Source organism: Mauremys reevesii, linkage group 22 (assembly GCF_016161935.1).
Source record: "Mauremys reevesii isolate NIE-2019 linkage group 22, ASM1616193v1, whole genome shotgun sequence".
Lineage (NCBI taxonomy): Eukaryota > Metazoa > Chordata > Testudines > Geoemydidae > Mauremys > Mauremys reevesii.
In genome coordinates, this window is record NC_052644.1 from 4,396,434 (window position 1) to 4,416,472 (window position 20,039).

General features: G+C 62.1%; 1 protein-coding gene across 1 annotated transcript; it reads left to right on the forward strand.

Moving 5' to 3' along the window:
• The first annotated feature begins 10,556 nt into the window (after positions 1-10,556).
• Positions 10,557-18,030, forward strand: LOC120388711 (calcineurin B homologous protein 2-like). Its single transcript, XM_039510735.1, has 7 exons — positions 10,557-11,004; positions 12,793-12,865; positions 14,796-14,876; positions 15,560-15,687; positions 16,185-16,246; positions 16,488-16,610; positions 16,943-18,030. Exons 1-7 carry the CDS (start codon positions 10,938-10,940, stop codon positions 16,994-16,996), a joined length of 588 nt encoding a protein of 195 aa, XP_039366669.1. The 5' UTR covers positions 10,557-10,937; the 3' UTR covers positions 16,997-18,030.
• The last annotated feature ends 2,009 nt before the right edge of the window (positions 18,031-20,039 follow it).

Sequence of the window (20,039 nt, forward strand, 5' to 3'; positions counted from 1 at the left end):
TGCCTCTCCGCCCAGCTGGGATGGGGGTCTGAGTCAACCAAGCAGGCCTGCTGCCTTGCCACCACATGCTGTGGGTTTAGCACCAGGGAAATGGCAGCCCCAGAGCGGGTACTACCTGGGGCAGCGGCAGGGCAGTCTTCCCTGCATCATACCCATACACCATCCTCCCCCACTCTGGAGGGGGGCAGCTCAGTCGCTGGGTCTCGTCACCAACCAGGCTCCGTGACTGCTGCAGCTGCCTTTTGCTAGAGGATGGGGGTGTTTGGGGGGCAGAGGGGCATGCGGGGCTCTGTTTGGGGGTTGATCCCACGCAAGGGGTGGGGCAGGGCTCGCCCGCAGGATCCCGGCGCCCTGGGGAAGCTGCAGACAAACAAGCCACACACAAAACAAAACAAAAGAGGCACATTTTGTTTCGGGGGGGTTTTTTGCAGCCAGTTCATGGATTTCCGCCCATTGTCCGCACCGGTTTCACCCTGGCGTGGAGCCACCCTGCAGCAGGTACATTGCAAGAGGCGCCCAGGGCAAAGCTGCGCAAGCTCCACGTCAAAGCCGCTCCCCCACATCCTGCTCCCGGGTCTCTTGGACAGCCGCCTTGGGGGGTAGCAGGCAAAGCTGGGAGTCTGGGGGGGCTCTGCGGGGCTCAGTGCTGGGACGCGAGCCCAGCCAGGCGCTGTCGGGCATGGGGTTAGCTCTGGGTGGGCTGCGCTCGGAGTCAGGTCTGGCCCCGGCGCGGTGCTAGGGGGTGCAGGGATGGGGGGGCTCAGTAGGGGGCGCTCTCCCTGGAGAGTCAGTGCTGAGTCTCTAGACCCGCTAGGGGGCGCCGTGCTGCAGGAAGTGGGAAGGAGGGGCTTAATATGGGGCGCCATCCCCCGGCAGTCAGGGCTGACCTTGATGCCCCAGTGTGGCACTAGGGGGCGCTGTGCTGCAGGGAGCCAAAGGGGGCTCAATAGGGGGCGCTCTCCCCTTGCAGTCAGAGCTGACCCCCAAGGCCCCAGTGCAGTGCTAGGGGGCGCTGTGCTGCAGAGGGTGGGGTGGGGGCTCAGGGGGGGAGGGGCTCGCCCCTTGCAGTGAGAGCTGACACACACACACACACACACACACCCCAACACCCGGATGCTGGAAAATGGTGAAAAGTTCATGCTACTCTCTAGCCCAGGGGTCCCCAATGCAGTGCCCGCGGGTGCCATTGTGTGCCCGCGTCCTGGCCGGCAGTCGAGCATCGGCGGCATTTCGGCGGCAACGCCTCTCGATGACGTCGCTTGCCGCTGACAAGCAGCGTCATCGAGAGGCGTCGCCCCCGCCACGGTCCTGTGCCAGACGAAAAGGTGGGGGACCACTGCTCTAGCCCATCGCTGTAACGAGTTGCAGGGGGTCTTAGTGCAGTTCCGGGAGCAACGTCCCCCTTTGGCAAAACAGAGAGACCCAGCCCCTCCCGCAACCCCCAGCAGGGGAGAGGGGCAGCTCATGTATTTGGGGGCACTTGCCTGAACTGGAAGGGCGCGTGCCGGGGGGGGCGGGCTCCGTCTGGCCCCTCTGCCCAGGTCTAATGTCCGTGCAAAAAGGCATTTGGTAGAAAAGCAACTACCGGAGGGGGAGGGAAATGTACTAACTACCCCCCCACCCCACTCCCGGCCGCCCCTGTGCGAGCGTCGTGGCTTCAGTGGGTCCCTCCGGCTGTGCCGTTGTGTCTGCCCACCCCCCACCCCCAGCACATCCGCCCGTGTTTATTTGTGTGAAGGTGACAGTCACACACACAAACACACACACACATTCCCAGCGCTGCTTTCCCACAGGCGGGCCCCGAAAACAGGAAAGCCGCCGGGGGCCGCAGAACAAAAGTCAGGGCAGAGGCCTTGGGGCGCGGTCAGGAAAAAACAGCCCGCCAGGGCCGGGGGGGTTACGGTTTTGCCAGAAGCGGCCCTTTCTCAGGGCAGGTGTCCCGGGAGGCAGGCAGGGTGCTTAGTGCACACGGCCGGCCAGCCAGATTCGTGCGCTCGGGATCAGCCTGGTGCCCCCGAGGGGGAGGGGTAGCATCCCCCCCAGTGCCACAGGGGCCCGACCCTGAGGGGAAAGTGCTGGGACACCCCCCACTGCATGGGCAGGGCTATGGGGCCAGCATTCCCCAGTGCCTTGGGGCCACGGTCCAGGGGGTCCTGGGACCCCCCAGTGCCACAGGGAGCAGCCAAGAGGTGAGAGGCTGGGACCCCCAGTGCCATGGGGAGCGGCCCGGAGGTGAGGGGCTGGGACCCCCGGTGCCACGGGGAGCGGCCCAGAGGTGGGGGGCTGGGAGCCCCGGTGCCTCGGGGAGCGGCCTGGAGGTGGGGGAGCTGGGACCCCCGGTGCCACGGGGAGCAGCCCGGAGGTGAGGGGCTGGGACCCCCGGTGCCACGGGGAGCGGCCCGGAGGTGAGGGGCTGGGAGCCCCGGTGCCACGGGGAGCGGCCCGGAGGTGGGGGGCTGGGAGCCCCGGTGCCACGGGGAGCGGCCCGGAGGTGGGGGGCGGGGAGCCCCGGTGCCTCGGGGAGCGGCCGGGAGGTGGGGGGGCTGGGACCCGCGGTGCCACGGGGAGCGGCCTGGAGGTGAGGGGCTGGGACCCCCGGTGCCACGGGGAGCGGCCCGGAGGTGGGGCTGGGACCCCCGGTGCCTCGGGGAGCGGCCCGGAGGTGGGGGGGCTGGGACCCCCGGTGCCACGGGGAGCGGCCCGGAGGTGGGGGGCTGGGACCCCCCGTGCCACGGGGAGCGGCCTGGAGGTGAGGGGCTGGGACCCCCGGTGCCACGGGGAGCGGCCTGGAGGTGGGGGGCTGGGACCCCCGGTGCCACGGGGAGCGGCCTGGAGGCGAGAGGCTGGGACCCCCAGTACCCCAGGGAGAGGCCCAGAAGTGAGGGGCTGGGACCCCCAGTGCCCCGGGGAGAGGCCCAGAGGTGGGGGGCTGAGAGTCACCTGGGCTCACCCCTCTGTGCCGCACGATAACCCTACACTTGGCTGCCGTCGCTCGAGGCCGCGGTGCCCGGGCACAAGAACCCGGGGCCAGTAGCAAGGGCTGGCGTGTCTGGGCTCCCTCTGGATCCTCAGGCAGGGCCAGCCTGGCACGGCCCCGATCTCGCGGCCCAGCTCCGGCTCAGACCCCAGGAGTCCTGGGAGTGCTGCCTGGCCCCCAACGTTGCTCTCACCACCCCCCTCAGCCAGGGGGGACCTCGCACTGACCTCCTCTGGCGGCGCGGGGGGCTGGCGGGAGGCGGCGGAAGCAGCTACGTGACCCTTTGCAAACACCCACGGCCATCCCGGTGCAGGCTCGGGAAGCCGGGCCGCGGGGGTGAGGAAGAGAAGCTGCTTCCTCCTGCCTGTGTGACCTTCAGAGCACCTGGCAAGTGGTGAGCGCTGGGGGGGGGACTGGGAGCCAGGACTCCTGGGTTCTAGCTGCAGCTCTGGGAGGGGAGTGGGGTCTAGTGGTTAGAGCAGGGGGCTGGGAGCCAGGACTCCTGGGTTCTATCCCTAGCTCTGGAACAGGAGTGGTGTCCAGTGGTTAGAGCAGAGGTGGGGTAGGAATTAGGGCTGTTAATTAATTTACCCACCAACCCTGCCCCCACCCCAGCTTAGAATCTCATGAGCTCACGGGCAGGATGAGATGGGGGGGGGGCATTTGACCTGTCCAGCCTGGTGCTTGCTTAAGACACATCCCCCACCCCCCCACCGCCCACTCCATGCCCTGCCCATGGCTTGCTGGGCTCCATAATGTGGGGAAACCGAGGCCCGGTGGGAATCAGGCATTTGGTGGGAATATTCCTTTGATCTTGGCAGGTGGGGGGGGGGGGTAACGAGTCTGCCGGGTGAGGGTGGGAGGGAAGGTGCTTGTTCATCAGATTATTGCAGGGCTGGGGTCTCCCCCGCCCCCCAGCTGTGGGAAAGTCACTGAGCTCCTGCTGGCCTTTGCAGCTATGGGGCTGGGGCAGAGGTGAATGGGAATCCCCCTCCTGGCGGGGGGACAGCTGTACTGCTATGAAACAGTGCAGAAGACCTGCCAGGATGCCCAACTCAGGGAGGGGAGTGGGGTCTAGTGGTTAGAGCAGTGGGGCCTGGGCACCAGGATTCCTGGCTCCTGTTCCCAGCTCGGGGAGGGGAGTGGGGTCTAGCAGTTAGAGCAGGGGAAGGGTCTGGGAGTCAGGACTCCTGGGTTCTACCCCAGCTCTGGGAAGGGAGTGGGGGCTAGTGGTTAGAGCAGGAGGTGTGACTGTCAGGCGGATGTATTCTGGTGATGCCCAGACTTTCCTGGTCCCTTCCTTGAACTGCCATATGGCTTAATTTCCCTTGACCCCCTTGTTTAGGCTCCCCCTCCCTGTGCCTCAGCTCCCCATGGAGCCAGCTCTCCTCACCTCCCTGACCCCACACAGCCCAGTGTTAATGAGGAAACCATAGGGAAGCTGCAGCTGATTCTGGCCCCCTGGGCAGCACGTTACAGCCAGCAGCTGTCAACACATGGCTAAGATGCTCCCCCACAGCGGAGCTAGGATCATTCCAGCGTAGGGCCCCGGGGGGGGGGGGCGGCGAGGGATGGGACCTGGGCGTCACCGGCGGATGGCTGTGCGCTACTGCTTAGTGGTGGGGGGCTGAGCCAGGACACCTGGGTTCTAGTCCTGGGCTGGCAGTCTTGTGATTAGCGCAGCAGGGTTCTGGCATGCAGGACTCCTGGGTTCGCTCCCAGCTCTGGGAGGGGAGTGGGTTCTAGCGGTTAGAGCAATTGGGTGTCAGGACTCCTGGGTTCTAATCCCAGGTCTGGAGGGGGGGAGTGTGTGTGTGTGTGTGTGTGTGTGTGTTCAATACTCCTCTCTGCTGCATGGCCTCAGAACTGTTCCATTGTGTGTCATAGACCCCACACTGCACTACCTGAGATCAGGCAGGGGCAGGTTTGGGAGGAGAAAGACGCCGAGTTCTGCTGCCATGCGTGGGGATTACGCGGGGGATGGGTTTCCTCCTAGGGCACCGATCCAGCTGTGCGTGACCGAAACAAACGGCTTGTGCGTGGAGATGTGTCAACTTCCTGGCCTTCAGCCTGCCCAGCAAAACAGGATGCAGGAGGGAGCTAAAACAACCACGGGGGTGCAGGGAGAGATGGGGCACTGCCTAGTGCCACCCTCGCAGGGGGGCTTTGCCCCCCAGACACAGCTGGAGGTGGGCGCTGAGTTGGCAGCAAAATCCGTCGTTAAGGTAGAGTTAAGGGGGCCTGGCGATTGCTCAGGCCTTTCCTCTGCAAAGCTCAGAGCCATGGTAAACGCCCCCTCCCCGACCTTAACTCTGCCCCCTGGAGCCAGCAGTCGCTGCTGGGAATCTGCTGCCTGCTCTGTGTTAGGTGTAGCTGGGCGGACTGCGGGGACGGCTTGGACGCGCCGTGCCGGTGAGCTGAAGCCGTGTGCTCTTAGCACGGCGCTTCTCAGCCGTCGATATCCCCAAAGAGCTTCCAGCCTCACCCCGAGGCCGCCAGCCGCTGCTTCGGCGCCGCCTTCGAAAGCCTGACCCAAGCGCAAGAGCAGCTGGTCGATTTCAGACCCGAGGTGCAAGGCTCTGGAGAACGTCCACACCACCCGCCGGGACAGACCTGGGAGCCAGCCCCTATAAACCCCGGCGGCACTGGGCGGCCCAGGCGTGCCACGACCCGACAGGCAGCACCCCCCCTCCCTGCCCCGTGGCTGCGGATCGGAGTTTCAGGAAGCTGACGGCGCAATCCTGCCTGTTGTTACAACTTCTCCGGCTCTGATTCCTGGCTCCCGATCCCTCGTCCTGGCTAGACTCCTGGTTTCTGGCTTCAGTTCTTACCCCTGGCCTGTTGTCTGTTCCTACCTGCTAGGCCACGCTACCCACGTCCCAGTCGTGACAACATTCCCCCCCACTCCGCCCTTGGGCCAACCCTGGCACTGCCACCTTGTTCTCAGGGCTCGGCCTGCTGGGGTGTCCCCATGCCCGCAGTGCATCTCTGGACACCTGCCCATGGGGTTGGCGTGACCCACAGCCGCGTGCCCGGCTCAGGCCTGCCATCGCTGCCACGCTGTGCTGTGTGTGCGCGGCAGCCTCCGCCGGGCTACCCCCACACGGAGGTGGTCAGACCCCCCAAGCGGGTCGGGTTGTTTTCAGCCCCTCAACCCAGACCTGACACTCGGGCTGCGGATTCCCAGCCCATCACCACAGAGCACTTGGCCTCTGGGCCCTCCCCAGCTGCCAGGGCCACCACGAGAATATAGTATTCTATAGTATTGCAACTTTTTTTAGGGAATGGCCCCCCCAAAATTGCTTTGCCCCAGGCCCCCTGAATTCTCTGGGCGGCCCTGCCAGCCGCCGGCAGCAGAACCAGAGCCGGGGGCTGGGAGTAGCAGGAGGGAGGGAGATTTTTTTTTTTTAATGATCTTCCACTGGCGTCCCCTTTCAATGCACGTCAATTTCATGCCGGGGAAAGTGACCGATTTGCCCTGCCCGTGGACTGGGCTCCGACAGGCGTCCCCAGAGCGGGCACGGCCGGGGTGGGTAACCCGCCACCCAAATCCATCCAGCTCCCAAGTGACTCATCCCTGCCCCCTGCTGGTCAGCAACCGCTCAGGGCTTACGGGGCTTGCAAGAAGGGAACTCTGCTCGGTTCGGGGTTCAGTTCCCCCTCGCCCTATGCAGCAGCCTACCCAGACTCTGGGCATCCCTCCTGCATGGGGACACACAGACGGGCATGAAACAGTGCGGAAGTCCTGCCAGCCCAGGATTCCTGGGTCCTCTCCCCAGCTCTGGGCGGGGTGGGGAGTCTAGTGGTTAGAGCGGGGAGGGGGCTGGAAGTCAGGACTCCTGGGTTCTACCCCTAACTCTGTGGGATCTAGTGGTTAGACGGGGGCACCCTTAAATACAGCTCCCCAATACCACAGCCCCATCGAGGCTCTAGGAAGCAGCGGGGTGGGGGGGGGTCTCCCATTCAGTTCTCTGCCAGCGATGGGGTGGCCACTGCCAGTCCGGGCCAGCGGTGAGTGATGGCTGGCTGTGTGCCAGGAGCATCTGGGGCTGGGCTGAGACCTGCCCAACTCCTTCCATGTGTGGCCAGTCAGGGGCCCCCATTGGCAACAAGGCCCATCTCCCATTAACAAACCGGCCACTTCCCAGGCTCCTCGAATGTCTTTTCCAGGAAGGCCATGGGGGGAGGGGGGGGGGGGCAGCTCTGCCTTGCTCTGCCTGAAGGGGCAGATAACCAGCTTCATCCAGGCCCTCAACCTTGGTGAGCAAATGAGCTCCTGTCCCTTTAAGACCCCCCTCTTCCCCCCCCAGCAAAGGCGATCAGCTGCTCAGGCTATTAAAAGGCAGGTGCGAAGGGGTGTTGGGTGCATGGGAGGGGAGGGTCTTAGCACTGGTTTAAAGGGAGGTGGCTGGAGCCCAGGGCTGGTTTAAAGGGGGGCACTGGTGATGGTGGGGGGGCTGGAGCAGGGGGTTCCCAGGGCCCTATCGGGATCTTGGGCTGCAAGACTCTTGCTCCTTTTGAGTTCTCCCCCCAGCACACACTCCTATGGAGCTGGATGCCCCGTCTGCCTGGCTCCCTGCACCCCCTTGGAGCTGTGTCATCCTGCTTGCCTGTCCTGACACAGCTGGCCAGGGCAATGGGGGAGCAGCTGTGCGGAAGGGGCTCTGCCTCTCCGGCCTGCATCCTGCTGATGTCCTTGGGGGTGGCCTTGCCTTGTCGTCCCCCCCCCCGCTCCCCTCTGGAGCACTGGCATCAGCAACTCACACAGGAGTGGGGGGAGAGGAAGGGTGGGCTGGCTGGGGGGGGGGGGGGAAACATGGGCCCTTTCCCCTCTAGGGGGCGCCGGTTCTGCTCCAGCCTCAGGGTGGGGGGACTGGCTGTAGGGAGGGGGACATGAGGCCTTTCCCCTCTAGGGGTCGCTGGCTGTGATCTGGCCCCACAGCAGGCGAGTGGCTGGCTCGGGGGGCAAAGAATGGGATTTGGGGACACCCCCCCCCCGGGGGGGTGCTGGCTCTGAGCCAGCCCCAGGCAGGGGGACTAGCTATGCGAGGAAGGGATATGGGGCCTTTCCCCTCTGTAGCCCCAGGGGGGCCAGTGACTGTGGGGCCCAGGCCCCAGAGCTGCACCCTAGATCCTGAGATAGGGGCTGTCTGGGTCAGGCCAGGGCCTGCTGGGGGTCAGGCCACCCCTAGATCCAGTTGACTCCTACAGTCCGGCAGCGCCCTCTGGCGGCAGGTTGCTGGTAAGGTCGCTCTCAGCTCCTCTCCCAGTGACGTTGGGGGTGACCCTGGCCTGGGCCAAATGCCACCAGCTTTGCCCCTGCTGCTGGGGAGCAGAGGAGGGTGTGAGGAGAGAGACGGAAGCGGGGAAAGGGAAACTGAGGCGCCACAGCTCCCAGCTATCGCCGGCTCAGCTGAGCCCGTGGCCAGGTGGTTTGGCGGCTTGTCTCCAGCCGTGGGCCACGCCTGATGTGTCAGACTTTATCCTGAAGCAGTGTTGCCTAGTGGGTGGAGCACTGCCCCGGCCCCCAGGAGGCGTGGGTTCTGTTCCTGGCTCTGCAGGAGGGTGGGGTGACCTCTGCCCTGTGCCTCAGTTTCCCCATCTGCGAAACAGGGATAACGATGCCTCCCTCCTCGGTAAAGCCCGTTGAGCTCAGCAGCTGAAAAGCGCTGGATAGAGGCAGCGGGTTGTTATGGCAGCAGATGCACAGAGTCCGTGGCCAGAGGGAACCCCCTGGGATCATCCTTCGTAACTCAGCCCCCAGCCCATCGAACGACCAGCCCGTTGTTCCAGCCAAGCTGGGTCCCAGCAGATCAGAGCGCCAGGGCTCTAGGTCCAGCTTTCTGCATGTCCCAGCCAGCCCTTTGGGCCGTAAGAAACTGGGCCGACCCTCACAGCAAGTGTGTCGTGCTACCCAGGGCTAACCTTCCTGACCCCACCAGCAACGAGCAGGCCCGGATGCCTGAGCATTGATGCCCCCTTGATGTTAATATGTGTGGGGTGTTATGGTCCTGACCTTACCCAGAGGAGGGGAAGGGTTTTTAAGGTGCTGAGCCCAACTGCTGGGGGGTCTTGAGTGCCGATGGGTGGGGTTACTATGATCTGGTGCTGTACTTCTGCCAGGCAACTGATGGGTTAATGTGCCCCCGAGTTCTCTGTGCAGAGTCACACCGTATGGCCCAGCAGCCCGGGGGGCTGTTGGCTGCACCGTGAACAGCACCAGGCTGGGGGAGCTGTTGGCTACAAGCCCACTAAAGACAGATCTGGGGCCGGAGGTGTGGATGGTTCAATAGGGGGCGCTCTCCTGTCTGAGGCAGCGCTGCCGGCAGTGGGGCAGAGGATCGCTGAGGGGTGCCTAGCAGACAGTGCTTGCCCTAAGGAGTGCTGTGCTGCAGGGGGCTCAGTAGGGGGCGCTCTCCCCCGGCAGTCAGGCCTGACCCCAATGCCCCAGTGCGGCACTAGGGGGTGCTGTGCTGCAGGGAGCAGGGGGGCTCCGTAGGGGGCGCTCTCCCCTGGCAGTCAGGCCTGACCCCAATGCCCCAGTGCGGCACTAGGGGGCACTGTGCTGCAGGGGGCTCAGTAGGGGGCGCTCTCCCCCGGCAGTCAGGCCTGACCCCAATGCCCCAGTGCGGCGCTAGGGGGCACTGTGCTGCAGGGGGCTCAGTAGGGGGTGCTCTCCCCTGGCAGTCAGGCCTGACCCCAATGCCCCAGTGCAGCGCTAGGGGGCACTGTGCTGCAGGGGGCTCAGTAGGGGGCGCTCTCCCCTGGCAGTCAGGCCTGACCCCAATGCCCCAGTGCGGCGCTAGGGGGCGCTGTGCTGCAGGGGCTGGGTGGGGAGTGATTCAGAAAGGGACCCACTGCCCTTGGTGTCAGAGTTAATTTGTCCCTCCTTAAACTCCTGTGCTTTCACTTTCCATTTCAGCATCATCCTTTTCGTGCCTTAAACTGTGCTGCACAATTGGAGTCCGGCTGTTAAACAGCAGCTGTGCCACACCCCAGAGACAGCTGCAGCTCCACTCTGGGTGAGGGATATTTGTATAAACAACTGCCAAGCCCCACCCTAGAGGGGTCTTCATTTCCGTGCCAGGCCAAGGAGCCTTGTTAGAAAAAGCTGCCATGCTCCAGTCAAGCGGTGGCTGCATTTCAGCACCGTGTGATGGGAGCCCTTTATAAACAGCTGCTCCTGCCCTCCCACCCCAGAAGTGGGTGCATCTCAGTGCTGGGTGAGGGATCCCAGTGTAAACAGCTGTCACGCCCTACCCCAGAAGTGGCTGCATCTCAGTGCTAGATCAAAGGTCCCCATATAAACAGCTGTCACGCCGTACCCCAGAGGAGGCTGCATCTCAGTGCTAGATCAAAGGTCCCCATATAAACAGCTGTCACGCCATACCCCAGAGGTGGCTGCATCTCAGTGCTAGATCAAAGGTCCCCATATAAACAGCTGTCACGCCCTACCCCAGAGGTGGCTGCATCTCAGTGCTAGATCAAAGGTCCCCGTATAAACAGCTGTCACGCCCTACCCCAGAGATGGCTGCATCTCAGTGCTAGATCAAAGGTCCCCATATAAACAGCTGTCATGCCCTACTCCACCGGTAGCTGCTCTGTGCAAAACAATCAATCTGTGTAGAAAAGCCTTCTTATGGGAAGTGCTCAGAGCAGCTCAAACCCCGCTCCCCGCCCCCTAGAAAACCTTGACAGTTTGGAAAACCAAACAAACAAGCCACTTCCCTATTTCCCAGTCCCAGCCTTTACTGCCTGGGCGGGGAGAAGGGAAAATCCACCTTAAAGGCACTCAGCCCAGCTATTCCAAGGCCTTCCTTTCCCCGGGGTTGATTGGCCGTCCGGCCAGTCACTCGAGATCCCAAATGGGCTGCTAGGAAAAGTTGGCTCCAGACCCCAGTTGCCCTGGGCGCCGGGCTGCAGAGTGGGGAGCTCCCGGCGAGGCCTGACGGCATGAGAGATGGGCTGCCAGAGCTCCCACCCGTCCGCCATCCCCGAGCTGGACGAGATCATGCTGGAAACAGGCTGTAAGTGAGCAGCACAGGGTGTGGGGGCGGGGGGTTGTGTAACCCTAAAGTTGGCAAGTTAAATCTGAGCAAAAATGGGGGTTGCACTGGCTGGTGTCCTGGAGCTGCTGGCCATGTGGGGCAGGGCCCCTGCACTGTACAGGGCTGGGCAGGCAGGCAGTACTGCACCCTAAATACCTGCCCGCCGTGGCCTCTGTTTGAAGGCGAGGGGGATGTTTTTGTGTATATGGATGTGTTTGTGTATGGTTCTGCCAAAGGATTGGGTGTCAGGACCCCTGGGTTCTATTCTGAGCTTGGGGAGGGGAGTGGTGTCTAGTGGTTAGAGCAGGGGAGCTGGGAAGCAGGACTTGGGTTTTAGCACCAGCTCTGGGAGGGGAATGGGGTCTGGTAGTTAGAGCAAGGGGGGCTGGGAGCCAGGACTCCTGGGTTCTTGCCCCAGCTCTGGGAAGGGTGTTGTTTTGTGACCACAGCAGAGGTTGTGGAGTCAGGCAGGACTCCTGGGTTCCTGCTTGGCTCTGGCACTGACGAGCTGTACAGTCCCACGGCAAACCCCCTGTGCCTCAGTTTCCCCCATCTGAACTGGGTCCTTGGGAAAGCAGCCTAACTGGTTAATCTGCAAGGTGCTCCAACAGTGGGTGGATGGGAGGGGCTGGCAAAGGAGGCAGGCTCACTCCCCAAACTGCTCCATCCCATCCCCCCATCTACTGGGGGGGGGGAGGAGGCAGAGAATCACCACAGCACAGTGTGTGGAGGAGGACTCTGGGGGGGCCATTTCCCACCCCAGGGGGCTCGGAGTGTGACAGAGGATCTGCCCCTGGGTGCATTTCAGAGCCACTCACTGGGGCCCGGGGACTTACTGGGTGTGAAGCTTTGAACGGGTGTCCCAGCAAGGGGCTGCTGAGGCCGGCTCCCCTGACCTGGCACTTTGGGTCTCTCTGAACCCAGCTGGGAAGCTCCTCGCGGTCGCTGGTTCAAATCCAGCCCTGGCGGGTAAGAACTGAAAGCCGACCTGAGTTGGCTGCTGCTGGCCCCACGTGTGACATGAGCTGTGGAGTCTCAGCTCAGGGCTTCGTGGGACGGGGGCCTGTGGCACAAAACAGCATCTCTGAGGTTGGGGCTAATTGGCAGGCTTGGCTAACAGGCCAAGGATTGAACGGGGCACAGAGAACGGGGGACCCCTTCAGGGTGTATGGGCAAGGGGGCGCTGAGACAAAATAGCCCCATGGCTAGAGTGCTGGGCTCAGAACCAGGGCTCCTGGGTTCTGTTTTCAGCTCCCGGAAGAGAGTGGGGTCTAGTGGTTAGAGCAAGGCAGGCTGGGAGTCAGGAGTCCTGGGCTCTCTTCCCAGCTCTGCCACTGATTGGCTGTGTGTGACCTTGGGTGGTCTCGTGCCTCAGTTTCCCCATCTGTAAAATGATACCGACCTTCCTTTGTAAAACACTTTGAGGTCTCCAGACAAAAACCCTTGGGAAAAAACCAATCCCCCTGCCCTATATAAATATATATATATATATACACACACAGGGGGAGGGGCTTTTAATGTGACCCCCCCCTCCCCCCCCACTAACAACCCCATAATGCTGCGATCCCTGAGCGGCCCAGGCCCCTGGCGGGAAATTAAATCTTCTCATTAAATTTTAATCAGATGCGGGGGAGGGAGGGGAACAGATTTAATCACCGATATCCTAAAGCTCTCATCCCAGGGTGGTTAAACCCTCACCAGCCTTGGCCCTGCAATAAGGGAGAATCTTTGCTAAGGGCTAACGCCGTCTCGCTCTCTCGTGTCCAGTTTCGCAGGCCAACGTCGTCCGCCTCTACGACCGGTTTCAGGCCCTGGACAAGGAGCAGAAGGGCTACCTGAGGTAGGGGAAAGCCGGCGTCTGTCCCTGGGCCCTTCTGGCTGCGCGATTATGGGCTCAGTACAGTAGCACTGAACAGTCTCCGGTGCCTTAAGGTGGTTTAACGCTTGGGTGCAAAGTGCTCGGATACTGCGGTGATGGGCCTGGTAAAGGAACCCGTAGCGTGGGGGGAGGGCGCAAACTTTTTGGCCCAAGGGCCACATCTGGGTATGGAAATTGTATGGCCGGCCATGAATGCACACGAAATTAGGGGTTGGGGTGCGGGAGGGCTCTGACTGGGGGAGCGGGCTCTGGGGTAGGGCCAGAAATGAGGAGTTCAGGGTGCGGGAGGGGGCTCCGGCTTGGGGTGCGGGACTGGGGGAGGGCTCTGGCTGGGGGGGCGGGCTCGGGGGTAGGGCCAGAAATGAGGAGTTCAGGGTGCGGGAGGGGGCTCCGGCTTGGGGTGCGGGACTGGGGGGGGAGGGCTCTGGCTGGGGGAGCGGGCTCTGGGGTAGGGCTGGGGATGAGGAGTTTGGGGTGCAGGAGGGGTCTCCAGGCTTGGATCGAGGGGTTCAGAGGGCAGGAGGGAGATCTGGGCTGGGGCATGGGGTTGACACTCAGGGGTGCAGGCTCTGGGCAGCGGTTACCTCAAGCAGCTCCCGGAAGCAGCAGCATGTCCCCTCTCGGGCTCCTATGCGGAGGCATGGCCAGGCGGCTCTGCGCGCTGCCCCGTCCGCAGCAGGCGCCGCCCCTGCAGCTCACATTGGCTGTGGTTCCTGGCCAATGGGAGCTTCGGGGGCAGCGCTTGGGGCGGGGGCAGCATGCGGAGCCCCCTGGCTGCCCCTATGTGTAGGAGCCGGAGGGCAGACATGTGGCTACAAGACCCCACTCCCCGGCTGGAGCACTGGAGCGGGGCAAACCCCGGATCCCACTCCCCAGCGGGAGCTCAAGGGCTGGATTAAAACATCTGGAGAGCCGGACGCAGCCCCTGGGGCCGTAGTTTGCCCATCCCTGCCATATAGGGTGGAACAGATCAGGCAGTGCCCAGACACAGGGTCCGGTCCGGGGTTCCAGGTGGAGCGATTATCATGGGTATTACGATAGCACCTATCCGGGGAAAGGAGTGCCCCTGGGATCCCGGCCCTGTTGCCTCAGGTGCTGCAGAAACCGGTGGGAGAGAAGCCCCTGCCCCAAGGAGACAGACGAAAGGGTGGGAGGGGAAACTGAGGCATGGGGTGGGGCCCAAGATCAGAGCCCAGAATAGAACCCAGGTGTCCTGAATGCTGTCCACACCCCTCCCCCTTCCCCCTGCTTTAGCCCTGGGCGAGGGGGATTGGGCCCAGTGGCTCTCTGAGGGGCCCAACTCTGCTAACAGAGACCCGCAGCAGCGATGCGCTGGGCAGCTAATGGGAGCTGCCCGTGGCGGGCCAGATTCTGGCAACAAGCTGGAGTAACACCATAACCAAGAGCCCGCCTCTGGAACGGCTGCCGTACCCCACCCCAGAGACAGCTGCATCTCAGCCCTGAGAGAGGGATCCCTGTATAAACAGCTGCCTATGCCCCACCCCAGAGACAGCTGCATCTCAGCACCGAGAGAGAGGTCCCTGTATAAACAGCTGCCGTACCCCACCCCAGAGACAGCTGCATCTCAGCACCGAGAGAGAGGTCCCTGTATAAACAGCTGCCGTACCCCACCCCAGAGACAGCTGCATCTCAGCACCGAGAGAGGGGTCCCTGTATAAACAGCTGCCGTACCCCACCCCAGAGACAGCTGCATCTCAGCACCGAGAGAGGGGTCCCTGTATAAACAGCTGCCTGTGCCCCACCCCAGAGGCAACAGCCACCAGTCTTGGGACCAGCCTGGGGCCTGGAACACAGGGGTGACGCCCCCTAGGGTTCAGAGCTAAACCAGCCCGGCCATGCCATGACCTCTGCCCTTTCTCACTCCCTAAAGCAAATACGATCTGCAAGGGATCGGGGAGCTGGCGGTGAACCCCCTGGGGGACCGGATCATCAATGCCTTCTTCAAGGAGGGGTGAGTACCCCCAGCCCCAATCGACGGTGGGGGCAGGGAGCTGCCAACGGCCTGGCTCTGCAGCGGGGAGGGTGCAGGCTGCAGGGCATGTCACTCACCACTGGGGGGCCCCAGAGCTCACAGGCAGCAGAGCATCATAGGGGACCCAGCAGAGCCCGACGGGGACTGGATGGTGCAGGGTGCAGAGCAGGGTGGCCTCTGTGGCACAGGCATGCGTGGTCCTCCTTCGCCCTGTGTACACAGCTCTCGCGCCCCGCCCCAGAGGCAGCTGCATCTCAGCACTAGGTGAGGGCTTCCTGTATAAACAACCTTGGTGCCCCACCCTAGAAGTGGCTGCACCTTAGTGCTGGGCGGCCAGGAGTCCCTGTATAAACAGCTCTGTGCCCCGCCCAAGAAGCAGCTGCATCTCCCTGTATAAACAGCCCTGTGCCCCGCCCCAGAGATGGCTGCATTGCAGTGCTGGGCAAGGGCTCCCTGTGTAAACAGCCTCCGTGCCCTGCCCCAGAGGTGGCTGCGTCTCAGTGCCAGGCGAGGGCTCCCTGTATAAACAGCAGCCATGCCCCACTCCAGAAGTGGCCGCATCTCAGCACCGGGCGAGAGCTCCCTGTCTAAACAGCTGTGGCACGCCTGGCAGCCTGCGCTGCTGCGCTGGTTATTAGTCAAATCTCCCGTCCCCGCCGCAGGGAAGAGCTCACCGATTTCCGATCCTTCATCCGGGTCCTGGCCCACTTCCGGCCCCTGGAGAAAGGAAAGTCCAATGAGACTGGTCGCCCGGAGCCGACTCCGAACAGCCGACTCCGAAAGCTGCAGTGTGAGTAGTGGGGCTGGTGCGGGGAGGGAGGCCTAGGGGGCTTCCCCCCACACCCCACTGCTGAGGCAAGTCACTGGGGCCCCTTGGTGACAAGGGGAGAAGGAGCCAGATGAGCATTATGGGGCCTGCATGGGAGGGGAAGGTACCACTGGCCTCTGGCCAGAGGGCATTTGGAGTGGGGGGTGAGGAAAGCGTGTGGAGAACTGGGAGGGGCAGTGGGGCGGGGGCACCCCGGGGCATGTGGAGGGGTGCTGAGGTGGGGTGGAACTGACAGAACTGGGGGGCGGGCCTTGCAGAGATATGTGGAGGGGTGCTGGGGTGGGAGCATGCACGGGGAGGAGGTAGAGGGTACCCGGGCAGGGTGGGGCCGCAGGCATATGGAGGGGTGTTGGGCTAGGGGGGACGTAGGAGCATGTAGGGCTCTAAGGGGGGCAGGGGGAGGTTGGGGCTGGTGGCGGGAGGGAATCCCAGTACTGACACCAATCGGGGTTGCAAAGTTGCTTTTCAGCTCTATGACCAGGACAGTGACGGGAAGATCTCCCGGGACGAGATGCTGCAGGTAATGAGCGTGCATGAGCGTGCGAGGGGCTGGGGAGTGTGCAAAGAGAGAGGGGGAGGGGCTCGGGGTGAGCACGGGCACCAGGCTGGAGAGCGAGTGTGCAAGGTGACTGTGCGAGGCCGGCACTGCCCCCGTCCGCCTGAGGGCCCCCAGAGTTGGAATCCCTCCTCCCCTCCCTCAGTGGCAGCCCCAGGGGTGGGTGGGGCAAGGGGCGGGGCCATCACTGTCTCCTCCCCTCCAGGTGCTGCGGCTGATGGTCGGCATCCAGGTGACGGACGAGCAGCTGGCGTGCATCGCCGAGCGCACCATCCAGGAGGCCGATCAGGACGGTGACGGCGCCATCTCCTTCGAGGAGTTTGCCACGGTGGGGCAGGGTGTACAGCCGGGGGGCAAGGGGTGGAGTTGAGCGTCTAGAGGGGAGCGGTGAGGCCTGGTGGAGGATGGAATATTAGGTCTATTACTGTAGCGCCTGGGGCCACAACTGCGTGAGAGACCCAAGGAGGGACCATTATCCCCGTTGAACAGGAAGGGAAACTGAGGCACGGGGCGGCTAACAGCGTTGGGAATTGAGTATGAGCCCAGGGCTTTAGCTGCGTGGCTGCCCCCGTCCCTGCAAGGACCCCTGGGGGTTGTCTGGGTAGGAGGTGGTTACGGCCCGGGGCTGGCCGTGTTTCCGATGTCCTTGCTTCCCCGCAGTCAGTGGAGAAGCTGAACATCGAGCAGAGGATGAGCCTCCGGCTGCTGAAGTGACCCGTCAGGATCGGAGAGAGCTCCCCCCTCCCCACCCCAGCACTGGGAAGATCCACTCTCAGAGGGGCTGCGGCCAATCAGGTTTCAACTCCGTCCTCTCATCATCGAATGGATCCCACCAGGGAGGGGCTGTATCCAATCACACTTCAGCTCCACCTTCCTGCCTCCGCATAGTTCCAGACAGAGAAGAGCTGCTTCCAATCAGATTTCATCTCTGCCCCCTCACCTCAGAATGGATCCAGTCTGACCGGAGCTGCATCCAATCAGATTTTACCTCTCCCCTTGTCTTGGGATGGATCCAGGCAGAGGAAGGCTGCATCCAATCAGATTTCATCTCGGCCCCTTCACCGCAGAATGGATCCAGTCTGACAGAGGCTGCGTCCAATCAGATTTTACCTATCTTTTAGTCTTGGGATGGATCCAGGCAGAGGAAGGCTGCATCCAATCAGATTGCATTGCTGACAAAGAGTGGATCCTACTATGAGGCCGGCCTATGATAGCTGTCGCTCCTTCCAAATAACAAGTGCCTGCACCCAGGGGAACGGGATCCAAGCTAACTCCCCAGCGCTACCCCTGATAACCGGGGACTCTGATGCCCCCTCATGGCAGGGGATAGTAGAGCCCCTGGTCGGGTTACTGCAGATCAGAGACTTACAACCTACAAAAAGCACCTCCCATTCTTGTGCTTTAAGCCCTCTTTGCAGTCCCTCTATTCTGGGCCCTACCCAGCTCTCAGTGTCCATTAGAGCAGCCCTGAGGCTGCTCTGACTTGCGCACTACCCCCTAGAGGCCCTGGGGAGCAGAGAATACCGCCAGCCATGCCCCCAATTGACCCCCTGTGCCGGGAGCTGGAAGCAGGGCCATTATGCACAGCAGCCGGGGAGACTCTCACTGAGCAAGGCGGGGGAAGCTTCTCAGGGGGACGCTGCCGTCCCAGAGGGCTCAGTGTTCCTGAAACTTGGGCCCAGAATCTCTCGCCATCGGGGCTGGATTCGCTCAGTTTCAACTCTGTCTGTTTGTAAAAAAATAAAATAACCGTGAAAAATCTCGTCCTTGGGTTTAAAATAATCGTTGTGAGTTCAGAGAATTTCCGTCTGGATTTAATGCCGGGGGGAAGATGCCTCCCCCTCTCCCCTTTGAGTCCCTGGGGCAGTGTCCAGCCACACAGCTCCCCTTCGCCAATCTGGCCCAGCTCTGTAGGGATCACCCCACCTCCAAGGGAAGGTGGGGGGCTCAAGCCTCATAGTCCCATTTACCCCTTGGCCTTTTCACGGTGGAGTGACTAAGGGGTTGCAGCATTCAATTATAATCAGGTGGGTTAGCGTCTCCCTCAATCTCACACGGGAAGGCCCCCTCCCATGCACCCAGAAGCACATGGGTCCTTGAGCCGAAGGCGGTCTGACCCACAGCTGGCTACGGTGCCGCCCTGTCCAGCGTGGGCTATGAAACCGATGGCTTGGGGGAGCACGGACGCTCTGCTGAGGCTACCAGCAGGGTGGGGAAATGTCCCGCCGTGCACTCACCTCCTCCAGCAAGCTCAGGCCTTAATCATAATCAGCCCTAGTCTATCTCAAGCGGCTTTACAGAGGAGGTCAGTATCATTAGCTCTGTTCTATGGGTGGGGAAACTGAGGCACAAAGCAAGCATGATTTGCCTGTGATCAAGCTGAGATTAGAACCCACATCTTCCAGGTCCCAGGCCAGTGTGCGATGCAGGAGGGCACACGGCTCTGAAGAGAAAGCCCCATACCTTGGCCTCGCTGCTCTATCTACACCTCTAACACCAGCATTTTCCTTTCTTTGCCTGCCCGCCTCCCTGCGACACAGTCCCCGTTCTCCCCGACCCGCCTCCCAGCCTGTGTTCTTTGCCAAGTGTCGGGCGGAAGGGAATTGCCTCCGTCCCTGATTGCGGGTGGGGCAGGGGGACCCCAGCCGTGCCAAGCAGACGGCAGGATTGGCCCAGTTTGGAATGACCACGTGATGCCTGCACAAAGCTTGCCTGTGGGTCAGCGGCTGGTGTGCTGAGCAGGCTGCCCATCACGCTGGCCAGTTGTGCCCTTGTGCCGCCCCAGCCGTCTCCAGCTGGCGTCTCCTGTCTTAGGCTTAGATTGGAAGCTCTTTGGGGCAGGAACTGCCTTTTGGTTCCATGTTTGTACAGCGCCTGGCACGATGGGGTCCTGCTCCATGGCTGGGGTGCCTAGGTGCTACCGTAATACACCTAATAGCAATATAAGCATACAGCGCCTGGCACGATGGGGTCCTGCTCCATGGCTGGGGTGCCTAGGTGCTACCGTAATACACCTAATAGCAATATAAGCATACAGCGCCTGGCACGATGGGGTCCTGCTCCATGGCTGGGGTGCCTAGGTGCTACCGTAATACACCTAATAGCAATACAAGTGTACAGCACCTGGCATGATGGGGTCCTGCTCCATGGCTGGGGTGCCTAGGTGCTACCGTAATACACCTAATAGCAATATAAGCATACAGCGCCTGGCACGATGGGGTCCTGCTCCATGGCTGGGGTGCCTAGGTGCTACCGTAATACACCTAATAGCAATACAAGTGTACAGCACCTGGCACGATGGGGTCCTGCTCCATGGCTGGGGTGCCTAGGTGCTACCATAATACACCTAATAGCAATACAAGCATACAGCACCTGGCACGATGAGGGTCCTGCTCCATGGCTGGGGTGCCTAGGTTCTACCGTAATACACCTAATAGCATTCAAAATATTCAGAGCCTGGTGCAATAGGGTCCTGGCTTGTGGCTGGGGCACCTGGGTGCTACCGTAATGCACCTAATAGCAAGGGAAATGTTTTGCCCTAATACACACAATAACAGGCCCAGTGGGCTCCAGCATGGGAACTCTCCAGGATCCTGGCCGCTGGGGGGAGGTGGTGGGGCGAGAGAAGAAAACATTCAAGTCTATTGAATTTGGTGCCTGTGAAAATCTTCCCTCATTCAATTCGGGGAGGAGCTGAGTTATGGCGCGGGGGGTGGGTGGGAGAGAGACTAGATGATCACAATGGGCCTTTCTGACA

Coding starts and splice junctions, on each gene's coding strand:
- LOC120388711 (XM_039510735.1), top strand. CDS start 10,938: ATGGGCTGCCAGAGCTCCCACCCGTCCGCCATCCCCGAGCTGGACGAG. Junction 11,005..12,792: donor GATCATGCTGGAAACAGGCT/GTAAGTGAGCAG, acceptor TCTCGTGTCCAG/TTTCGCAGGCCAACGTCGTC. Junction 16,247..16,487: donor CCCGGGACGAGATGCTGCAG/GTAATGAGCGTG, acceptor CCTCCCCTCCAG/GTGCTGCGGCTGATGGTCGG.